Here is a 25,847-nt window from a genome sequence, read left to right on the forward strand (position 1 = left end):
CTTCCTAAAAGTATTAAGAGAATCTCACAAAACCAAGTCCCTCGACATAAGGAGAAACGCTACGAAGAAAACTGTCAGGTGGGCAGAAAACTGCTGGGGAGAAATTTTGTGAGACGTGACGTCTACCCTTGAGAGAGAAACCAATGACCATTTTATTTTTAAATGGTCATTCCATTAACCTTTGCACCTTACAAATAATTAATGAAATTTACATTGTTAAAGTATTAAGAGAATTCACAAAACTAAGTCCTCGACACCTGAGAGAGAGATAAAAACTAAAATTAAGTAAAAAAAAACTTTATACATATATACAAATAATATAAAGTAAGTACAAAGGAAGAAATCATGACTTCAGCCACCGATCATAAAAGGTGGGTAGAAAGCTGCAAGGAGAAATTTTATTGAGACGTAGCCAACGTCCCAACCTGCAAAAGAAATGCATTGACATAAAACTACGTCTGGTTTGTTTTGGCGTGTTTTTCTGTTCTCTGCTAGGGAAAACATTCGGTGGAAATCGATTCTCCTAAGTGACAATTATTTTATTTTTAGATACGTGGTCATTCCATTAACTTTTATTTTTAGCTTGATAATTCTTTGCACCAACAATAAAAATAATTAATGAAATTTACATTTGTTGAAGAAGATAATTTATTTTATCATATATTTTCATATATATATATATATATATATATATATATATATATATATATATAATATATATATATATATATATATATATATATATATCACTTGAATTAACGATACAGAATTCTTTCACCTTCTGAAAACAGTTTTGGGAAATTTAAATGCCACGTATTAAAAGAATTCAGGATTGTAACCTACTTGTCCACTCTCCAGCTTTCTATACAACTGTGTAATTTCCAAGCGGCCTCTTTTACAAAAAAAACACAAAAAAACAACGTGTTGCTGCATTATGCATGCAAAAATCCAACGAGATGTTTACTCTTTTTTACAGCCTGGTTCGTTTACGCGACCGCAAAAGTACGAAATGGCATGCGTGTGTGTGTGTGTGTGTGCGTGCGCGCGCATGTGCGTGTCCACTTGGCGGGAAGCGGTTGCGAGCAGTCCTACTCAATCTCAATGGCTTCTTCTCGCTCATTCGACATTTGACGCAGACTGGAAAAGGTGTAGGCTAGGCTTTTCGCACCGGTGATAAACTTTTTAGTTTAATTTATAATATACATTTTTTATTTCTTGAACTTCACGATTCCGTTTCAACAGACTGTTCCTGAAAGATCACAGTTAGCTGAATTACATTATACGAGAACAATAAGCGTTTTGAGTTTTAATAGTAACCGGTTATTTAAGCACTTTGCATGAAAATATTTTGAGTTAATCTAAACGGCGTATCTCAAGTGACATTACAATGAATAAGTGGATGCAACTGTTGTAAAGTTATTCGAGTGAAAAACATGACTGAGTGACCTTAATCAAGCAAAACTGCATAAATAAAATATGGTATAAATACTGAAAGCGCTATACGAACATTAGCTATCATCGAGAACATCAAACCAGTGACTAAAACGGACTGAAAACTAACATGAATGGAAATTAGTAGTTCCTCTACAAATTACTGACAATATCTAAAAGAGAGAGACGCATAACATACAGGAAACAGATCAAGACTGTTTTCAAAAAAGGATGATATAGGAGCATCGACCTTTCAACAGTGTTAAGGAGGCGTGAACATCTGATTATGTGAGAGATTGACAGGTAAGAAGAGGAAGGCGTTTCGGAACACTTCTGAAATTCAGCGTGACATACTTATCCCATTTTGACTAATAAAACATAAGTACCAGTTATTGTGACTGCCCTGGAAGGATTTGTATACATTCTATTTATTTATCTCTATTTTTAATTACTTTTCATGTTATATTTCTATGTGGGAATTCTAGTCTGCTTTGAAGTCAGTGCCCTTTTAGGCTTATTCCATATCAATATTCGCTTACTTTGAGTAATAATAATTTCATTAAAAATTTAATGCAAGGATAATTTAAAGTGCATGCATGCGTCTATTTCTATTTTGTATATACGTATAAACATGAGACCACAGACCTGAAGATAGCAGTAATGAGAGAGTATGAGTTATCAAAAATAATGGCCTTATGCTACATCTACATACTGACAGTGAAGATGTACAGTGGAGGGTTTTACGTGCTGCTGATTAGACGTCTATGTGAATATATAACATGGACTAAAGTCCAAACTCGCCTTCCTACCAAGAGGCCCTGTGTTAGAAATCAGGGATTGGGAGGAACAATTCCATATTTTGGTCTGAAGACCTAACACACACACACACACACACACACATTACACAGTATATATGTGTGTGCATGTGCAGTATTTGAACCCATGCGTCCTCAATGAAAAGTAGGTTAAAGACATAAGTTTTCCTTTCTTTCTCTCTCTCTCTCTCTCTCTCTCTCTCTCTCTCTCTCTCTCTCTCTCCTCCTCCTCCTCCTCCTCCTCCTCCTCCTCCTCCTCCCAGTCAGGACGTTAATTACAACCTTACGGTCTGATTTAGGCGCCTGGAGTTAACGGAACAAAGTACTAGGCAGGAGGGCGAGGAGAGGCAAAAGTGAGCGAGTGGCTTCTTCCTTCGTGCTGCTCCTCCTTTTGCCGTCACGGCGATTGGGCCACAAAAACACCACCCTAGACTTATAAATTATAGAGCCATATCTCCCTCTCTAATTTCTAATCTTTGTGATGAAGGAAGTTCTGGGTTTCGCGAACTGACACAGTTCCCCAGCGATTGTTTCACGGTGCCTGACTTTTATTTAGTTTTGCTTTTACAATGTACTTTTTTGTTTTTTTTATATAAATTTTGGAATGGAATGGAAGATAGAATTTAGGCCTATGGCCAAGCGCTGGGACCCATGGGGTCATTCACTGCTGAAAAGGGAAACAGAATTGAAAGGTGTAACAGGAGGAAAACCTCGCAGTTGCACTATGAATTAATTGTTAGGAGAGGGGTTGCAGCTAGGAGCCGAAGGGAAGCTACAAAGAGCCGTAAATAATGCCTACAGTGCACCGCATGAGGTGCACTGACAGCACTACCCCCCTTCGGAGTTTATAAATTTTGTCTCAGAGAAAAGCTTTAAAACACGAAAGGTTATTGTAAAACTCTTCATTATACGTATAATGACGCTGCTTAAAGAATGCTAATGAGGAATAGAAGCAGGAACAGCCACTGGATTTGCACACAATTTCCTTGAGACCTAATATAAACACTTATGATCAGCACCCATGGCCCCCACCCACCCCTTCACCTATGCAAGGACCAGGGAGAACCAGGCAGTGGGTGCTGATTAACTCTGCAGGTAGGCCTATACGTCCCGTCCCATAGACCCAATCCCTAGCTCACAGGAACGACGGAGAGATCGTGTTTTGCAGGTGAAATGCGTCAAACCCTGAGCAGGGATTAACCTCTTGTTCATCACACTTTAAAGTTCAGGCAAAACGAAAGGCTATGGTAGTTTTCTGCACAGGGGAGTCATCCTTAAAGAAAAACAGCGGAGTATAAGTAAAAGAAGGGTGTATTCCTTTACAGTTAAAAGATACAACGACAGCCATCTGTCATTATAAAACACGCTAGTAAGTAATCACAAATTGCAGCATGGTTAATGCTTCACTTTTTACTACTGTGTATAATTTTCCGCCTTCCCCCTTTACCCATAAACTAAGCTAATGGACCCTTAAATTCCCCCGAATCTCTATATTCACTCTATCCCAATCAAGGTCAACTAAGCTCACTAAATATCAGCACATTGGTCAGGTAACGGATCATTAAACCAACAATTAGACTTGGAAGTCACTTAACATCCTCTATACCAAAACTCTAGGTGCTTCCTACATATGATGCAAATAGTTCCTCTAATTTTGTTTACTAATTAGTTTTACTAATTAGTTCCTCCGGTGTTGTTTACTAATTAGTTACACTCCAATACTTTTCATTAATTACTTCCTCCAACGTTGCTTACTAATTAGTTACTCCAACATTTTTCATTAATTAGTTCCTAAAATATTTGTTATTAGTTCCTCCAATATCTTTTACTAATTAGCTCCTCGAATAGTTTTTAATAATTAGTTCCTCCAATATCTTTTACTAATTAGCTCCTCAAATAGTTTTTACTTATCAGTTCCTCCAATATCTTTACTAATTAGTTCCTAAAATATTCTTTATTACTTAGTTCCTCCAATATCTTTTACTAATAAGTCCCTCAAATAGTTTTTACTAACTAGTTCCTCCAATATTTTTAAATATATAGTTCTTAAAATATTTTGTGTTACTAAAACGTGCAGCGCAAGACACTCAGCTTGCAACCAAGACCACCCAACCCGATCAAACGCTGCGATTACGCGTTCTTGTGATACAAGAGCGAATTACTCCATTTTCTTCAGCATGTGCCTGTGTCTGATTTTGAAAGAGTAACAGATGTTACTAAATAACTCCCCTCCACCCAACAATAAGACCCACCCCCCTAAAAATAACCGCCTCAATCATGCTATTTTTGGAAACTAGAAAACCCAGAAACTTATAAAATCAATTGCGAGATCGACCGGGCCGTTAGAGTTGACAACCACCAGAACATATGATTTGGAGTCTGGAGCCGCTTTTATGAGAACGACCGAGGAACTGTAAACTCTAAGTCCAATGCTATGTATAAAAATAACTTGAACTGAAATTAGCAACAGGCCTTCATGATCTGGTGCGAGCGGAAAATAGGTCGCGATGAAGCACGGAAAGCCCAAGGGTTAAATACACACACACACACACATATATATATATACACACAAATATTATATATATACAAAAATGTTATATATACACAAATATTACAATATACACACAATATATACATATGTATATATACACATAAATATTACATATGTATTGTGTGTGCGTGTGAATCCTTACTTTTTGGACACAAGAGACGAATCGAAAAATCATAATTTTATACAAAAACAGAAATGAGAGCATATTTGCATATCCTGTTTGCCCAGGATACCGGGAGACGTGCTTTCTATACAGCATTAGAACATTATCAGTACGCAACATCTATAGGGAGGATTTAAATTTAAAATTCAAATTTGTTAAAAAAAAAAAAATTTCTTTATTAACACTAGTATTTCCGGCGGGTTCGCTGACTGGTATCAAATCTTTTTCCTTCAATTCCTTTTGGAATTCGTTATCAGCTGTCAAATAGGTGAAGCGGGTAAACAGGGTTTCCAACACGGTACCAAAAAAAAAAAACATAAATAAATAATAATAAAAACGCGACGGGATCAATCCTTTACCTTGACGTATGCCGTGACATTTGTTGTCAAAACTTCCTTACTTCGATATGCTATGACATCTGTTCATTTGTTCTAGCAACAGCATGACAATTATTTCGTATGCGTATACAGTACATGAGAGAGAGAGAGAGAGAGAGAGAGAGAGAGAGAGAGAGAGAGAGAGAGAGAGAGAGAGAGAGCAAATATAGACGAATTGCAAGGTTACGCTCATCAATTCGGGAAACACGATTCAACCTTTCGCAGAATGAAGGTGAAAACGGAAAAATGCTGACCTGTTGGTTCTAACAAAACTTACGTGAATTCACTTAATAAAATAAATGTTCTGTTCTGTGACCTACTGGATGATGCACCACACCGTTAATATTTACTGCAAGTTTTAAGCCACGCTTGATAATTTAGCTCAAACCTCGACTTCTCTTCAAGCAAGAGACAGACACGAGGGCTTAATAATCTCTCACGCACTGCACTTCCTGAGTGCTATCTTGACACGGCACAATTATCACGGAAATAATGCTGAACTGGAGGTTTCTCGCAAAGACCAGAGATAATCCGCTGTGTTATCTCTATAAACAAATGATACTGTAAACGGGTGTGCCAAGCCAACGGCGTCTGATATCAATTACCGTTCACCCCTCCAAGTTCTGACCTGACCGAATGCCGAAAAAAAAAAATTGTCCTCCTTAGCTAATTGGTCCAGCTCTCCTTCTAAATTGGCAACCCTCTCGTGCTTTTAATGGCAGCATCTTTCATGCACGGGACTGCATGCACGTGCAATGTGGAGACATTTTGCATGACTGCGAACAGTAATTAAAAATAATTTGGGAAAGTTTGCTCTAGAGAAAATAAGAAAAAAATATTAACGATTTGTTTTCTAGGAAATACACAGGGCGTCGTTCTTATGATTAAAGATACGGTGATGAATCATCATTATCATCATTTTCAAGTGATGATTGACACTGCCGTTATTATCTTCTGTCAACCTATGATTCATTAAATTGTGTATTAGCATCCTAGACTACTCTGTCAGTCAATGTTTTTATTATCTATTTTAGTGATTGATATCCAACTCAAATCGTGAAACTGCAAGAAAAAAAATTAGAAAAACTGAGTTTTCGGACTTCTCTTCCTGAAAATGACGGGTTATATCAACTTGGGAATACGGAGGAAGGAAAGAGTTCCACGATGTAACTGAAGTTTTCAAACCAACTTCCAACATTGGACAGGAAGGTAAAAAGATGGGAGTTTGCAATGCGTTCAAGAGACGTTTCTGCAAAAATTATACCCCACCTTGGGAAATGAAATGCACTGGTTCGATAAAAGACCGTTCTGAATTATCATATTATCTTTCCTATGAAGTGTCGGCTATCTTTTTCGATAAATGTTGGTTATCTTTAAAAAGAAAAACCTATCCGTTATTTTTTTTTATTTAAATGTCAGCTCTCTTGTTAATTACATCTGTTATCTTTGCTCTAAAATGTCCTCTGCTCTTCATCCGTATAATAACGGATATTATTTAATTAAAATATGTTATTTTACCTTAAAATACCAATTATTCTTTACCTAATTTTCCATTATAATATCAATCATCCTTTACCTAATTTTCCATTATAATATCAATCATCCTTTACCTAATTTTCCATTAAAATATCAATCATCCTTTACCTAATTTTCCATTACAATATCAATCATCCTTTACCTAATTTTCCATTACAATATCAATCATCCTTTACCTAATTTTCCATTAAAATATCAATCATCCTTTGCCTTATTTTCCATTAAAATATCAATCATCCTTTACCTAATTTTCCATTAAAATATCAGCCATCCTTTACCTAACTTTCTATTAAAATATTAATCATCCTTTACCTAATTTTCCATTAAAATATCAATCATCCTTTACCTAAACTTTAATACGTAAAATATCGTCAATACTTCACATTCATGCACAGAATAAGATGGCTAAGATGGCTGTAATTTTCCAAAGTGCGAACCCTAAAAAAAAAAAAAAAAAAAAAAAGGACTGACAATAAAAAAACTACCGTTCTATCTCAAACTCCGGAATTCACCTGACTTGTGCTGTAGAAATTAAACTTAGACCAAACGTTTCCGACGTTTCCTGCAGAACATTTTCGCGCTAGAAAGTTATATTAGATTTCCTTCGCATTTGGAGCGATAAATCCCCTTCAAACAGCTGCACACAACGACAATTCCACCAAATCACGCGAACGGAGGAACGGGGCCGAACGGAGACGACCGTTTAGGAAATACGACTTAAAAAAAAAAAAAAAAAAAAAATCTGCAGAGTTCATCTCTTCTCCCGCCAGCAGAAGAATCATTTCGGCATTGCGTTCGCTGCATGGGCCACTCCCAGCCAATGTTCTCTGTGTTCACCTGTGTCCTCTGCATGGGCCACTCCCAGCCAATGTTCTCTGTGTTCACCTGTGTCCTCCGATGTGTATTTATGTATATTGCGTGTGTGGGTGTGTTTGTGTGAGCGCACGCGCGCGTCTAAACGTCGCATGCTTTCTTACCTTATCCAAGATCAGCCGTCGCACTGAAATGATTTAATTGCCATCTTTCTGATATAGTTCGTATTTTTATTTTCGTTCGCGCACGGAAGTTACCATCTTCTATATCCGCCAACTTTACAATCCGCCCTCTGAAACGCCTGTCATGCCTGCAGGAATTAAGGCTAAAAAGTGAGCGGCTGCTATCAGGAATGTAAACTCAAGAAACAGTCAAGTATTATGTTATCGGAAATTCATGCTTAATAGGGGCAACTACTATCAGCAATTCAAGTTTGAAAAAGAAAATAACCATAATAAATTCATGTTTGTAAAGGGGAAGCTACTATCAAAATCTCATGCTAAAAAGACGGCAGCTTCTATCAGATATCTATGCCTAAAAGGGGGTAACTACTGTATACAAATTCATGCTTAAAAGAGGCATTTACCATCAGGAATTCAGGTTTAAAACGATGCAACTACTACAATAAATTCTTGATTACAGAAATTCATGCTTAAAAGAGGTATCTGCAATGAGGAATTCACGATCAAATGGAGGCAATTACTACAATAAATTCAGCATTAAAATGAGACAAAATCTAACAGAAATCCACGCTTAAAAATGAGCCATTTTAATAACAAATTCACAATGATTATTATTATTATTATTGTTTATACACACGTTTACATCTGGACAACCAAACTCGAGGGCAACAGCATCGATTATCACAGAACGGGCCCCAAACCATCAGCCACTTCTTATGCAAAGCTGCCGTAATCAAGAAGTCGAATTCGGAACTGTTATGCGGTTGTGGAGGGCGAAAGATAATGAAAGCAACATTAATACTCGGTCTTGATGACGCAAACAGCAACAACGCCTTCGGCTGGGCCACCATTATTCTGAGGTAACTGGACGCCAAACCCACCGCACCGTCGTGTTCCACACCTGTCTCACAATCACGTTTTCAGTTCTTCGTTCTGCCGTGAGATGGCAGCTACGTCTAGTGGATCAAATAGACTGCCGTCATCAACAATAATAGGAGACATAATATTAGCAACAAACAGTCGAACAACTTCGGTAATAACTACGACTGACGTCCTAACAACAACATAAATAGTATAGGAATTCAAATGGTATGATACCAAAACATATTAAGAAAAATGGAGAGTTAATCGTCTTTATTAAGGCTTCCGGAGCGGGAAGCAATTCTCATCAGTTTCCAGGAAGATGGCCCGTGATAATTTTCCACGATACTTAGAATCACAATTCCGCACTGAAAATCGTACTTAAGAACCTGAAGAAGAGTGCAGGATAACTTGTTACTTTCTTTTCATATTCAAAGACTGTCTGACATTCTCCATTTAGCATTTTCTCTATAACACTTCCTATTAAAAGAGGCGTGTTTTTCTATTCCTTCGCGGCTGGAATCTACCTTGCCTTATTTATTACATAATTTTCCCAAGTTTTATTTCAAGTTCTCGCCTGTTTTTGAACTTATGAACACGCAATATACATACACAGAAACACAAACATACACATACACATATATACATACATACATATATATATATATATATATATATATATATATATATATATATATATATACATAAACAGACGCTAAAACACACTAGGAAGAGCAAACTCAAACCTCTACCTAATCGCCACAATTACGAATACAACTATTCCCGACACATGCCAACAAATAACTCACTATCAAAACTTTCCAAGAAGTCATAAAAATTCCATATTAACGCGCCGAGCTCCACAACATACACACGTTACCAGAACAGGTGAAAACGCTAAAATGAGTCTCATCACTGCGTATTTACGGAGTTCCATCACCTGATTCAGGAGAAGAGGAAACCCAGAAAGTAGATCGCGATCACGACGAACCCAAGTTTCACCAACGCAATCTGTTGGATGTTTGGGCGTGTTTGATCAAACCCCACAGAGTACTGCAGTCAAGGTCTATAGATTAAAGTTTAATCTATAGACCTTGACTGCAGTGGTATGGCCATGTGATGAGAAGGGGCGAGGCATACGTAGGGAGGTGAGTGATGCAGATGGAGGTGCCTGGCGGCAGAGCAAGAGGAAGACCTAAGAAGCTAAGAAGGTGGATGGATGTAGTTAGAGAACACCTGAGAGACAAACAGTTATCAGAGGACGATGTGTTTGACCGAGCCAGGTGGAGGTGGAAAGCTGTCAGTAACATCGACCTGACATAGAAGTGGGGAAAAGTTGCAGAGAAAGAAAAGAAGAGTTTGACATGAAATTCGTCCCATGAATGGATTTTAATTGCGCATTGGTGCGCACGCAGGTTATTTTGGGAAACTGAAGTTCAGAATCATTCATCTTGGTGAATTGCTGAAATGATAATATAATTTCATCTGGGCAATCTGTTGGATATTTGGGCGTATTTGATTAACCCCCAGGGAGTCTGATATGTAAATGTTCTGATTCAATCAGCCTGGTGAATTGCTATAATGATAATATATTAACCTTATACACTAATACAGTTTTTCCAGGCATGAATTAAGATATAAGAATAATTCTAATAATGAAGGAAAGTTACAGAATTCAAAGACTGTATACTTGCCATCAGGGCATTCAAGTCCAAAATCGTAAAGTTATCCTTACTCGAAATGACTGTTCAACTAAGTAAGAACAAAGTTATACCTTTCAATATATGAAAGTTGCGTTTCACTACTGAAGTGGGTCGACTCAGGTCAAAAACCTGCCTGAGAGAGAGAGCCTCTACCTCGACAAGGAATAATGCAGTATGAAACTCAAGTCCAGTTTTCTAACTCGCTAAACATTTTTTTTATCATTTACTACCGTTTTCTCTTTGGTATCAGGGAACAAAATATATAAAAGGTTTCACCTAAGGCAACTGAATACTCTCTCTCTTCTCCTGCAGACAGAGAGAGAGAGAGAGAGAGAGAGAGAAAATGTCTCCTAACATTTTCTTTATCCCCCGGCTAGGATGAAACCAGTCTCGTCCGCGCAACGGATAATCTATTCGAAGAGACAAAACGGTAAAAATCTTGCTGTGGCAATGAGGAAGACATATCAGACCTTAAGGCAACCTCTGGTGGGGAGTGAAAGCAGCAGGATCTCTCTCTCTCTCTCTCTCTCTCTCGCATGTTTCAACTGTGTCATACCCACGATAACAAGACCTGGGATGAACCCGTTGAACAAGGAAGGTGACCTCAAGACTTCACTGCCAAACAAAGAGCCAGATAACGGTTTACAGAATCCGATAAAAGATTGCGTGCATATGCGCGCGCGCACACGCACAGATATATATATATATATATATATATACAGATATATATATATATATATATATATATATATATATATATATATATATATATATATATATATATATATATATATATATATATATATATATATATATATATATATATATATATATATATATATATACAAAAATCTCTTCCTCGTCTGAGTTTTCCAATTCCTCTGCCTGCTTTCGTTTTCCCTATTATTATATATACAAACGTTCTTTTTATATAATTTATGTTTTGACGGAAGTTGTCTATCCTGGTAACTAACATCAGTCAGTCTTGAAAAATAATATTTTCCCAGGAACCTTCGTTTTCCCAGGAATTCTGTGGTCTTTACTGCAATGTGTAGATCCATTATAACCCAATTTTTTTTTATTTTTAATTATTCTTTTCGTACTTTCAGTCTTGAAAAAATTATTTTCTCGTTTTCGTGCAAATGTGTAGACCCATTATAACCCAATTTTTTTTTATTTTCAATTATTCGCCTTTTCGTAACTACCATCAGTCTTGAAAAATAATAACTGCTTGACGTCTTATGTCGCTTCGCGTTGAGGGGTGCTCAGATATTAGTTACCGGGAGTTCTCAGATATTAGTTATTGATAACAAATTTAGTATTTGTGATTTTTTAATTGTTGTTGTTGTTCTTGCTTTGTAAGTCAGGAACATCATTTATGCTACACCAAATAAAGCAATGAAAAAATTAGGATACTTTAATTTGAAAAGAAAAATTTGAAAAGAGAATTAACGTGACTTTTTAGTCCACGAGAGAGAGAGAGAGAGAGAGAGAGAGAGAGAGAGAGAGAGAGAGAGAGAGAGAGAGAATTATACGTGATTTTTTAGTCCACGACAGTGAGAGAGAGAGAGAGAGAGAGAGAGAGAGAGAGAGAGAGAGAGAGAGAGAGAGAGAATCCCACAACGATGGCATTAAACCGGTAAACTGTATAAGAACGACACAAACTAACCGAATAAGTAAATACGTCAAAAAAAAAAAAAGGCCATCGACAATAACTTACTTCCTGAAAGTCCAAGCAACGAACGCGGTCAGGAAACAGTTTCCTGCAACGTCCATAACAAGCGTCTGAACGGAGCCGCCCGTCTTCGCTGGAAAAACCGGTATTATACGGCTCATACAGTGCTTGTGAGAATTTGCATCCGCCTGACATAACTATTTTGTGGTTCAGGCTAAAATGTGCAATTTAACGGTGATTTTCGTATTACGGTATATAAATGAACGCTGAGTAGGTATTGCTTAATGTCATAATATCACGAATTTCTCAAGATCATATACTTTGTACAACAGCTGTAAGGAGATAAAAAATTATATATATATATATATATATATATATATATATATATATATATATATATATATATATATATATATATATATATATATATATATATATATATATTCAGGCTACAAAATAATAATAATAAGTACGAATAAAACTGATCCGTCATGAAACGCACTTTTCAAACTCACTACGAAATAATTCGTATATTCTCAACGCAATAACATAAACAAACAAAATATGCAACAAACATGCGACCTGGAAACATACCTGAATAACAGCACAAAGCAACCCGTCAAAAAAAGCAGGTAAAAAAAAAAAAAAAAAAAAAAAAAAAAAAAAATCGGTTTCATAAGCCTCCAGTCATGTGCAGGTTAAGTCCAAGACCCGTTCGGAGGAGACGGAAAGCTTTCCCACAAATTCTGAACCGAGTTGGGATGATTACGATGCATTTCCAAACGAATATAAAAGCAGCATCTTGCCAGGTTTCGCTCAAGTGGTGGGAATGACTAATAGTTGTTACAGAGTAACGGATACGAGATGACCTGGAGTCGTTCTGTGCTTGAAGTTCGTTTGTTTATGTGTGTGTGTGTTCGATTTTGTCCGTAAATGTAGATGAGAATGATCGTCTTGCATTGCCGGTATGTTGTGGGAATACGTTACCTGAAATCTAATTTCGAAGTTCATTGAATCTAATTTCATAAGTTGATCAAATCTAATTTCGTAAGTTCAATGAATCTAATTTCGTAAGTTGATTGAATCTAATTTCGTAAGTTCAATGAATCTAATTTCATAAGTTTATCGAATCTAATTTCAAAAGTTGATCAAATCTAATTTCGTAAGTTCAATTAATCTAGTTTCGTAAGTTCATTGAATCTAATTTCGTAAGCTCAATGAATCTAATTTCGTAAGTTCAATGAATCTAATTTCGTAACTTTATCGAATCTAATTTCGTAAGTTCATTGAACCTAATTTCGTAAGTTCATTCAATCTAATTTCGTACGTTCATTGAATCTAATTTCGTAAGAAGCTCGTTAAATCTAATTTCGTAAGTTAATTGAATCTAATTTCGTAAGTTAATTGAATTTAATTTCGTAAGTTAATTGAATCTAATTTCGTAAGTTCATTGAATCTAATTTCACAAGAGGCGAATCAGTTATATCTTAACTTCTGTTCCCTGCTTGAATTCCTGAAGTTATTTTCAAGAAGACGCGATTAATCCTAATAAAAAATAACCATTATCACTACCAACTTCGACTTCCGAAAGTTCTGGCCAGTATATGCACGTGCTAACAAGAATATAACCTACAATATATTGCAGCTGAGAGAGTTTTCAACACTGCATACGTGTTCATATTAAAATATATTTAAAAAAAAATTAAAGGACGGATATGACTCGATGCACAGAAACATTCAGTTTGTTCTTAAAATTATAAAAATAAGTAAAAATCAACACAATGATCTGCGAGATATTTTGGAGAATGATTTATTTGGGTTCCCGAAAACTTCTAAAAAAACGAAGTATATTTTAAAATATTAAAGGACGGATATGAATCGAGGCACAAAAATTCTATTTGTTCTTAAAATAAAATTACATCGGCACTTTGTTCTGAGAGAAATTTTGCAGAATGATTAATTCTGGTTCCCTAAAATTTCTAAAATAGACGGCATACTGTACACAATTGAGAAGAAAACTAACAATGCCAAATAATGTTCACAACTGAGTTGCACATTTTTTTGTTTAGATATCCAGCCTTATTTTCCACAAGGGGGGGCGGTGAGGGGGTGAGGGAGGGGTGGCATTGAAGGGTTACTGCACTCCAGTTTTCAACTATTCTTCTGGGATGAGGTTGCTAGCCTAATGCTATCTTTCATCCTGTCTGTAACCCACTACAGTCGATTACCCAGCAGGTACGTAATTCGCAATTTAGGTCAACAGAAGAACAATGCATTTCTCAAGAAGCGGGCCGAAGTCGTTTCCCCTCCGTGGGATTGAACGCTGGTCTCTCGCTGTGCGAAGCGCGGTTGGAACTATTGATTAGTCTATTTTTTCTTTTTATTCTCTAGAGGAAACTTCCAATTACAGGAAATGTTTTACAATGGGAAGAAATGATGATTAATGATTATCATTAGTCTATTTTTTTCTAATTTCCAGAGGCACTTACCTATTACAGAAAACGTGTTACACTGAAATAAAAATTATTAATGATGATTAAAAAATCCCGCCAACAGCATGACATTACGGTTCCGTTCTCTACGTCTGAGGAAAATAAGAGAGAGAGAGAGAGAGAGAAGTAAAGAAAGGTAACACTTCCATTAAACGTAATGTTTCACGGTCGAACAAAAACCCGCGAAAACAGAACCGTCACTGACTGACTTCTGCAGATGGTGGTCATCGAACAGAGAGGGAGAGAGAGAGGTGTCCCCGTTGCCTCCTTTTCTCACTTTTGTGCAAACAATTTTCGGGCTCCATAATCGGTCGTCCGTGACACGGGTAAACAGTGGTGAGTCAGAGAGAGAGAGAGAGAGAGAGAGAGAGAGAGAGAGAGAGAGAGAGAGAGAGAGTGTGTGTACCGTATGTTGCACCTATGGCGTAGATGTCATTACTTGGAATTGATTCCAGTTTTGTTCACGCTATGGATTCATTCTACTGTTCTTTGGAATCAGACTCAGGACCCAGTTTAACATTTTAGGAAGCAATCTGCACATGTTTATTTTTCCCTCATTTGAATTTATCTCCATTTTATGTTTACTCTCCTGGAATAAATTCTACTTCTTGTTTAGTTTTTTCCTATTTTTCTGTTTTTTTATTTATTTATTAATTTTTAATTTCTTTTTTAAAAATAAATTACTTCTTTCTAATAAAATCATATTCTTTGGAAGCTTCAACTTCAAGTTAATGGTTCCTCTGGTGGGCTTATTCCATATGAATAGGGTTCATCTTCTGAATAATAATAATAATAATAATAATAATAATAACGACTATTAGTTATAGTTTTCCCACTCCGAAGAAACGATGCAAGCTGCAAATCCATCCTGAAAAGTGTGCATTGTTGTTGTCAGCACTGTTATATCAAAACACTCATCCTCATTTGCATATCATAATTATATCTGCGCTGGGAGGTTCAATGTCTAGTTCCAAGCATCAACTGCTCTAGCTTTGTGAAGTTCAATAACTTTTTCAAATGAGCCAGCACTCAAAATTAGGTTCAATTTCTCTAAGCAATGAGTTTGCCTATAGTATTCCCTCCTAGAAAACTCCCAAACGACATATCATGGGACCTATTGCTTCCAGTTCAGGCCTCTCTCTATATAAACAAACGGTTAGCCTAATTCGAATATATCAAGGGTGTGAGCTTTTATGAAAAAAGAGAGATAATATATATATATATATATATATATATATATATATATATATATATATATATATATATATATATATATACACACACACACACACATAGTTCGTACTAACAAAAACTCCTTACAATCATTTCAAGTAAATGAATTATTTATATATCCTAATGAACATGCCCTTAAGACTGAGATTTTCTCTCTCTCTCTCTCTCTCTGAGTGACCACAATAGGCACCTCCAATGTGGGACCCAGAAATGTGGACCTAGTCATTTTTCTCCCATATGGTACGTCAAGATCAATCGGTTGTGTCAAATACGTGTTCATTTCCCGTTAAGTCTGGGGAATACACCTTTCCCAGAGGTGATGTCATTACGAAATGCTGATGGGAAGGTGCTATGAGAACAGCCAGCAACTGAAACCAGATGTCAAACGAAGGAAATTTTTCCTCTAGGCTTAAAAGGCTCTACGCATTTTCTTGACCAGGACTGACGTAAGCAAGAAGAATGAAAAGAAAGGAAGACGTCTGATGCTTAAAAGCGAAGAAAGCGATAAACTTTTTGGGTGTAGATAGCCAAAAACCCATAATCTTGAGAAAAATGTTCGAATTTTATTTATAGTAAGATCAAACCAGTGCCTGAATCATGATGTTTAACTTTTCTGATACGAAGAACTATCCTATCTAATGTACCTGGCAAATGTTAATAATTAGACATTATTGCAAGGATAGCCGACAAGAAAACCGACAGATCTTTGTTTATCTTCATCAGAGCACACAATTTCCCCCAAAACAAACTCGATGGATAAATTAATATCAGACAACATCTTTATTGTACGACTAATCTTACACACCGGATAGTAAAAACAATTTTAACCATGGCTCCTCTCCACAAACAATTTCATTCAGACTTCTTGAACCACCTGTCAGCAATAATGGGAAAGGTCTGGTGACGGTGATGTTGGGTCACAGTAAGGCCCGAGTGCCAGTAACGCGAATGAGAGAGCAATCCCCCCCTGCCAAGAATTGTTTGAAGGAGTATCCAACCACCCAAAACCACTGTATCATTATCTTCTAACATGCATCCCCCCCTGGAACGAAAAATGTATCCCTTTCTCAGGCCCCCATTTCCTCCGATCTGTGAAATTCCTTCACTGCTTCTGTTTTCCCTTCCGTCATTATGATTAAAATAAACTTCCCCTCCTCTCTCTCTCTCTCTCTCTCTCTCTCTCTTCTTTAGGCTTCTCAAGTACCGCTAAAACGGCCATCAGACAACCTCCGGTTACAACAGTCACGCTAACGGTCCGAAATCGCCAATTAATCGATTTTTCAGAAAAAACGGTGGGACTTACCGAGCACCACAGGTGTGGAACAAAATCTCTATAACTAGAAATATTATTATTATATTACTTTTATTATAGGCCTAGTCGATAGGCTTTTGTTTTGAGTCAAGACAGCCGAAGCGCGCCTTCCGCGATTAGCTCCATTTTTGAAAGCGTGGAATTAGAAACAAATTATGATTATCATTGTGATTATTAGTATCAATAAGAGTATATCATCATCCAAACAATACTACTACTGCTATTACCATCAATGATAATAGTCGATGAAACACCAAAACAAAATGAGCTGTACTCATAAGTAAAAGAATGGCCAAAGAGAAAATAGGTCCTACGAAGTAGAACCAAGACGACACCAAAACAAACGTACTAGCAGCAGCTTTCCACAGCTCTATTTTCGCAGCCTCGTTTTTTTTTTCCCAGGAAAACTTCGAACAATTATTGACAGCAAGTAGTCCGGTGAGCTCTTCCGTTACGTTAAGAACGCATGTGGAAAGAAAAAAAAAGGCTAGCCAGGATCCTTAACCAGCAAGTCATTCAGAGGCCGTCAAAGGGAAATATTTCTCACATCTGTCGCTGTCTTTTCTATTCCGTTATGTTGGGAACAAGAAGAAACCTTGGGTGGAGAGAGAGAGAGAGAGAGAGAGAGAAGAGTGCGTAATGTCTTCATCGAGGCTTACTTTCAACTTTTATTGAGATGTTGATGAACAAATACATGTAAAAGTATGAAACGTATTATTTTCACCAACGATTACCGAAAGAATGCCACATGGTACGTTAAGACTGGCATACACGCGCGCGCGCGTGCACACTACACCTTAAACCAAACGAAAGCACTGTGAAGGTAAAGTAAAATTCTACCCCCTTAACCACTTTTTCATACACACACACACACACTAATTATATATATATATATATATATATATATATATATATATATATATATATATATATATATATATATTATATATATAACAAAAAGAAAACACTTAAGACAAAAGTACAATTCTCTCCCTTACCCACTTCTTCGTTTATTTTTTGTGACGTCATGGAATATGTTTTACTGAATGCACAAAGCAAGGAACTGGTGACTTTTCTCCTAATCAATCATAATTTTTTAAAATTTTTTGTTCTTCCAGGAACTGAATCATCATGCAACCTAAGACGAGCTCCGTCGTAGTCATCATCTTCATTGGCTGCAGTACTACATCAATAGCTTGGCCCCATGAGAACAAGCCACTTGCAACAGAAACCACCAGTCGTGAAAATTCTACGGAGACCCTCACTGAGGAAAACGAGACGTCGAGTCAGCCTCATTTTTCTCAGCAGACGAAAGATGGCTGAAGGCCGATGAACAACGGTGGAGTCATCTCGTCAAAAGGGCTGAACCTGCTCAGCATGAACGTGAGGCGAGGAAAAGACCCTACGTTCCTCTGAACAGTTTGACTTTCATGACTGCCAATAACGAAGTCGCCCCAATTAACTGGTATTCCCAAAATGATACTGATATTCGAAAGCAAATTGCTGCGAGCAAACTGGCAGGGTACAGAAAGCCCAACGATCAGAAAACGTCTACTTCAAGACCCTCGGGAATAACATCACTATACACGCCTGGAAATTCCAACTCAACTGATGTAACTCCTAACAAATTCTTACTATTTTACACAACAACTAAGAAGTCCTTGCCTCAACATGATATTTTCTCAGAGCCATCAAAACACCCTACAACACATAAAACACCTAGCACAGAAATCTACAGTTCAACTTTCAGGCAGCCTTCCCTTGCTACTCCTTCACCCCCTAAAAGAAATACATTTCTGTCAGGAGCCTCTAAAATAATAACGTTTATACCAGTTCTGGTTAGCACTACGCCTCCACCATACAGAATTACTCCAACTTCCTCGGGTTCAAGTGTCTCTGGTTTACAATCTACCTCAGCACCACTACAACAGCATTCAACAAACCCAAGCAGAACTCCATCATTTGAATACACCACCAAAAGATCTGCAATACTTACCCTTATGGACAAAATTATAGCCAATTCGTCAGCAGCTGATACAATTACAAACACTGAACTGCATTCTACATCTGCTAAGTATCCCGTAACCTCAACAAAATTACCTCCTCATGCACAGGCTGAAGAAATGGTAACATGGCCAAGCAGCAAGGCCCCTAATATTACGGACGGCTATTTCACTGCACAATATTTCTTAGAAGCAAATTTTCCAAAGAGGAACTCTTCGCACTTGGGTGACAAAAATGCTACTAATCTTGAAATCATTCACAAAAAGCCATCAGTCAGCCATCAAGTACAGAGGCCTAATTTCAGTGATATAAACAAGCCTGGGAATAGCAGTTTGAGTTCATTTTCTAATTCTACAACTACACCTACTTCAGCCCCGTTGACAATAGCAGATCAACTTGTTTTGCATGAAGCATTCAATAGGCTACAAAACCAAGAGGAGTTTCTATCACCTTTGCAAAACACAAACTTGACCCTGCCAACGCTTTACTCACAGCAGGTGACTTTCATAGAAGAACCAAGTGTGGTGGGTCTTTCTGATAATGGGCAAACAGCTGTGACAGAAAGAGATGATGACTGGTCTACTGAATACACCAAAATTACAGAAACTGCACCAACAACAGACTGGGTTACAACCCCTGAACCATCAAGTACTCCAGAGCCTCCCAAAATATCAACCTCTATTTCCTCTGGAACATCTTCACCTTATTATGTACAAATTACTCCCTTGGCTACAAAAATATCTGCATCACCTACATATTATTCACAGTCACTTTTACTGCCGAACAAAAATGGAACCTCTGGAACAAACACAGCGCAACAACAGCCATTACCCCAAAAAGCTGATGAAGAGGAATCTATTAAACCTGCCGTTGACTTAACAACTGTACCTTCTCAGCCCGCAGGAGATACCACCACAGTCAGTGACTATGAGTATGACTTCTTTGAGGGAGATATAAGTGAGTACTATGCCATCTATGATAGTTATTACGAACAAGGAAACTTTCACGACCCTAATGCAGGACTAACCCCTCCAAGATTCCCTGACCTTCAGACTTTAACTTGGCCCTATACAAGAAGCCAAACTACTGGAAGACCAACAACTCTTTACAATTTACCCCAGACTTTTCAATCACAGACAGAAAGTATTCCAAATGAATCATACTTTCCAGAATCTCAGATTCAGCCAAATTTTCCATCTTATACATCGACTATTCACTCATCTCTTCCTGACCCAACATTCTCCCCAAATGTCTTATATCAACCATTCATGAAAATATTTGATTTTTTGGGCAAAGTTTCTAGCAATGACCAGCATCGGACATCAATCAAAAATGAATCATACAACAATCTACATAGTCCTAAAGTTACATATACTCTCAGCAATGCTCCTGTTAAAGACTCAAATCTACTTAGTCCTTATGAATCCTCTACACTAATGAGTACAACAAACACTCTAAATCCAACTTTGCCTAATTCAAGAAATGCCAGTCACTCCAATACTAATTTTGATATTTCCCCTGACAAAACTGATTTGTTGGAGATAACACATGCTGAAATGGGCCAACATAACTTAGTTTCTCAAACTCAACAAGATAAATCTGATGTTAAGGTAACCCACATATACAACCCTTTTAACTTACACAATGTAGGCTTCCTGGACACTGAATATAATCCTGTTCATAGAACTCAAACAACTACACCTACAACTCATCCCCCAGCCAAAGTTTATTCTTCACAAAATACTATAAAACATCAAAATACAGGAGGGTCATTCCAATCAGATATCAACACTTTTGCAGCACTTAACCCATTAAGCCCTATCAAGTCAAGCTACAAATTAAATGCCTACAGAGAATTTGGAACTAGCACCACCAATGATCCAGTTACAGCAAAAACGGTTAATTCACAAGCTTTCCAGAACTTGAGCCATACTTCTAATCAGCCTTTGAGTGCCTTACATTCAAGTCCATTGCAAAAACGGAGCACTATTAACCCAATTGATACCTTTACACTTCCACCACATCCCAGTCTACAACAAGAAGGTGACTTTGAAGTTTCTAAAAATAACAGCAATAAGTCAGTCTTCCATGGATTACAACAAGATGCACAAACTATAATTCACAACAAAACTAATAATTTTCTAGACACTGAACTTTTGAAAACAAATAAAACAGAATTCCTTATTGAAAGTGCTAATAATGACATATCGTTTACATTCAAAACTGAAGATAATAAAAGAAAATTTAACCACGCCCAATCAACAATTACTCAAGAATATGAAACTTATTATAACCATATAGATTCTAATTCTACAAATGATCAACTGCTCCCTTCACAAGCACCTGAAAGCTGGCCATTTCAAACTTATTACAGTGTTGCCAAAGCTTCTGAAAAATTTGGAAACAAAAGCCCTGAAATCCAACACGATGAACTTTCAAAACCAACCGGTGTTACTGCCATTGCTAATGTGTCTCCTTTGCCATCTTCTTCTTCCCTCAATGAAGGGACATCGTCAGACTCGCATTCAACATTAGTAACACCCGTTGCTGCACCCAATGACTTACAAAATGACACAAGACTGCTTCTTAACCTTTCACTTAACCAACAATTTCACTACCCACAATTACTACCTATCTCCAAAGACTATGACAGCGTTTCAAACTCACGTGTTCCTACTTCTAAGACTAACTCCAATAAAAATTATGAACTTTTCTTTGTTGATACTTTACAGGAAGACAATGACACTGTACTTGTTTTCAGCAACACAGTGGATATGGGAGATATTTTAAAAGAATCTGCCACTAAGGGTGCAACTATTAATCATGAGAATAATGCAGTACCCACACATACATTACACAGTCAGACTTCCAATGACAAAGATAATATTGAACCAGATTTAATTACACATTCTTTGCCATCTTTTTCTACTGTCAATAAAAAGTTATCTTCAAACTCAACATTACCATCACTTACCACTGATGTTCCTTCTGTTCAATTTGCAGATTCAGGTGCTATTCCAAGTCATCCCAATCCCGACAACTTCAACCCTATGAATTTAAGCAGCAGTAATACAGAACAATACTCTGATGTAATGGTTAGAGTATGGGAAATGGAGGAGGACAGCTCAATCTAGTTAACGAACAACCTGTGCCTATTGACATGTTTCAGAATACTTCTCTTACAAATGGAGCAGTTGTCAATCCACAAGATGTTCCCACAAAGGTTATGGCTATGGTTTCTTCAACAGTTCAAGCTGACCATCCTCTTCTTAATCCTGACAGCTACCTTCACACACGTAGGCGAAGATCTTCACAAAATTTCGTTGATGATGACCCTAATGATATGCTAAATCTGAAGTCAACCTCTACTACTATGGGAAATCCTAATGGCAATGTTTCATCATACACAAACCACTCTGTAAATTCGCTGTCTGGAAATGAACCAATGTTATTTAATGCCAGGCTAGAAGAATTTCATGATCATCAAGAACACAAGTCACACAATTCTTCAAGTAACATTAACTCTACTGTTTCTCTCCTGCATACCATAATGCCACATTTAGTGGGACAGCTTTCCTCCTCCTATCACACATTCTTGCAACGTCTCAGGCAAAACTCTGAGGCTGCTCAATCACACACTAATAATCTTTCCACAACAGCTGCCACAGAAGGAAGGAATATGGATGGAAATGCCCCGGATGTACAAAACTTCAATGCAGCTACCCATTTCAAGGCTGGGGGAACTGATAGAAGTGCAACTATAATTCAACCTTTTCCTCCTTCTGGTTCATCAACGTCAAAGAAGCAAAGTGAAAATCATTTCGGAGGAGTTGGTAATCCAGATCACATCAACCTTCCACTGGCAATTGGGACAGCTCTGCAAGAAAGTGATATTAATTATCTACAGACCTTATATAAGTTTGCAAATCTTCTAGCCGATTCATCTAACACACAACTAACCATCCAGTCATATCTGAAGACCCTTTCTCAATCACCTGGGCCAAATCAAACCCCAAGCAGGCTTCCTCTAACAAAGCATAACTTGAACTATGATTCTAATTCAAAACCAGACGTTGAAGGACTAGCAGCAGCACAAAGAACTGACACACATCAGAGCCAGCCAGACTCTAATGCCCAGTATGGTTCTGTCTTGGAATTTCTACCTCCTGAGCTTCCTCACATTAACCCACTACTGGCTTCTAACGAAGCTTTGGGACACAATCCTGTGGACCTCGGAAAAGTGATCACCTCTCTGCCATCTAGTAGTGCCTTGATCAGAGAGCAGCTTAAAAGTACACTTGCAGGTGTCACAGGGACAAACACTTTTTCAGGTCACTTGGGTAATCAAGGATATGTAAGTCACAACAGCCATGCTGCTCAGAATTCCGTTTCTGGTAATTATGACCAAGCATATGTTCCTCAAGACTCACAGCATTCTGAGGAAGGCAGTTCTTCCTTCTTGACTCAACGTCATTTTCAAGTACCGGTACCAACTTCCATTGATGAAGCCTATTATCCTTATGTTCACCAATCAGAGTCAAACCCCTCAGGTGACCACGAGTTCTCACTTTTGAATTTATTGCAAAGTTCAACCTTTCAAGGGCAACAACATCCAAACATAAAGGATGCAACATTTACCAATTCCCACGATGTTCCATCTCACATTCGGTTTCAAAATTTAGGACAACAGCAAAGTCTGTTAAATTCTGCATTTGTAAACAAAATAGAACAGCAGCGACCATCAGCAATGGCAGAACTGGGGCTTCAACAACCTTTCTCAGCAAATCTTAACACAGAATCCCAAAATAATTTACCTGATGCTCTACTTTCAGACACTGCTTTGCTTTCATCTAATAACTTACTTGGTATATCTAATTACCCAACGCTCTCCTGGATTTCATTTTCCAAAACATGTCAACCAACAACTTCCAACCACAGGAAGTTGGTCTTCGTGTTCCTAGATTCAAGCTGCAGAGCCAGTAGGTCCTTCTCAATCCTACTGATCCTTACATACCAGCACTTGATTCTCCAATCCTAGGGATCCCATTGTGCAAACTCTATAAATCTACTGCAGGACCTCCAGCACCACCAATTCCACCAGTTTTGCAACCATCTCAAGTTCAGGTTCAGGTTCAGATGTTGCTAATTGCCAAAAGAATGCAGGCTGTATACTTTGGTTTAGCTGGACTGGCAAGTTTGGGAATTTCAAAAGCTCTTCTTTGCCTTTCTTTCTTGGTCGACGAAGACAGACGAAGGCACAGCCCAAATTTAACTTCTCAAATTGAAAGCTTCAAGAAGCTTGCCATAGATTTGTACCACCTGTTCCCTAATTACATGAACCAAGATAGCTTTAAAAATTTAGGACAACAGCATAGTCTGTTAAATTCCACATTTGTAAACCAAATAGAACAGCAGCAACCATCAGCAATGGCAGAACTGGGGCTTCAACAACCTTTCTCAGCAAGTCTTAACACAGAATCCCAAAATAAGTTACCTGATGCTCTACTTTCAGACACTGCTTTGCTTTCATCTAATAACTTACTTGGCATATCTAATTACCCAACGCCTCTCCTGGATTTCATTTTCCAAAACATGTCAACCAACAACTTCCAACCACAGGAAGTTGGTCTTCGTGTTCCACAGATTCAAGCTGCAGAGCCAGTAGGTCCTTTCAATCCTACTGATCCTTACATACCAGCACTTGATTCTCCAATCCTAGGGGATCCCATTGCTGCAAACCCTATAAATCTACTCGCAGGACCTCCAGCACCACCAATTGCACCAGTTTTTGCAACCATCTTAAGTTCAGGTTCAGGTTCAAGTGTTGCTAATTGCCAAAAGAATGCAGGCTGTATACTTGGTTTACCTGGACTGGCAAGTTTGGGAATTCCCAAAAAGCTCCTCTTTGCCTTTCTTTCTGGTTTGTGAAGACGACGAAGGCACAGCCCAAATTTAACTTCTCAAATTGAAAGCTTCAAGAAGCCTACAGATTTGTACCACCTGTTCCCTAATTACATGAACCAAGATAGCTTTAAAAATTTAGGACAACAGCATAGTCTGTTAAATTCCACATTTGTAAACCAAATAGAACAGCAGCGACCATCAGCAATGGCAGAACTGGGGCTTCAACAACCTTTCTCAGCAAATCTTAACACAGAATCCCAAAATAAGTTACCTGATGCTCTACTTTCAGACACTGCTTTGCTTTCATCTACTAACTTACCTGGTATATCTAATTACCCAACGCCTCTCCTGGATTTCATTTTCCAAAACATGTCAACCAACAACTTCCAACCACAGGAAGTTGGTCTTCGTGTTCCACAGATTCAAGCTGCAGAGCCAGTAGGTCCTTTCAATCCTACTGATCCTTACATACCAGCACTTGATTCTCCAATCCTAGGGGATCCCATTGCTGCAAACCCTATAAATCTACTCGCAGGACCTCCAGCACCACCAATTGCACCAGTTTTTGCAACCATCTTAAGTTCAGGTTCAGGTTCAAGTGTTGCTAATTGCCAAAAGAATGCAGGCTGTATACTTGGTTTACCTGGACTGGCAAGTTTGGGAATTTCAAAAGCTCCTCTTTTGCCTTTCTTTCTTGGTCGACGAAGACGACGAAGGCACAGCCCAAATTTAACTTCTCAAATTGAAAGCTTCAAGAAGCCTACAGATTTGTACCACCTGTTCCCCAATTACATG

The 25,847-nt window shown here is 37.7% G+C and overlaps 1 protein-coding gene across 1 annotated transcript; it reads left to right on the forward strand.

The window, feature by feature from the left end:
* The first annotated feature begins 757 nt into the window (after positions 1-757).
* Positions 758-25,760, forward strand: LOC136834219 (uncharacterized). The gene is made up of 3 exons (XM_067096514.1): positions 758-1,734; positions 18,263-20,105; positions 22,152-25,760. The coding sequence occupies exons 2-3, from the start codon at positions 18,575-18,577 to the stop codon at positions 22,280-22,282; spliced, it is 1,662 nt and encodes a 553-aa protein (XP_066952615.1). The 5' UTR covers positions 758-1,734; positions 18,263-18,574; the 3' UTR covers positions 22,283-25,760.
* Positions 25,761-25,847: the final 87 nt, after the last annotated feature.

This window comes from Macrobrachium rosenbergii, chromosome 53, assembly GCF_040412425.1.
Source record: "Macrobrachium rosenbergii isolate ZJJX-2024 chromosome 53, ASM4041242v1, whole genome shotgun sequence".
NCBI lineage: Eukaryota > Metazoa > Arthropoda > Malacostraca > Decapoda > Palaemonidae > Macrobrachium > Macrobrachium rosenbergii.

Bases quoted from the DNA above. Each gene is read 5' to 3' on its own strand.
- LOC136834219 (XM_067096514.1), top strand. From the start codon at position 18,575: ATGACTGCCAATAACGAAGTCGCCCCAATTAACTGGTATTCCCAAAAT. The intron at 20,106-22,151 runs GTGAGTACTATG...TTCAATTTGCAG, and splicing joins CTTCTTTGAGGGAGATATAA to ATTCAGGTGCTATTCCAAGT.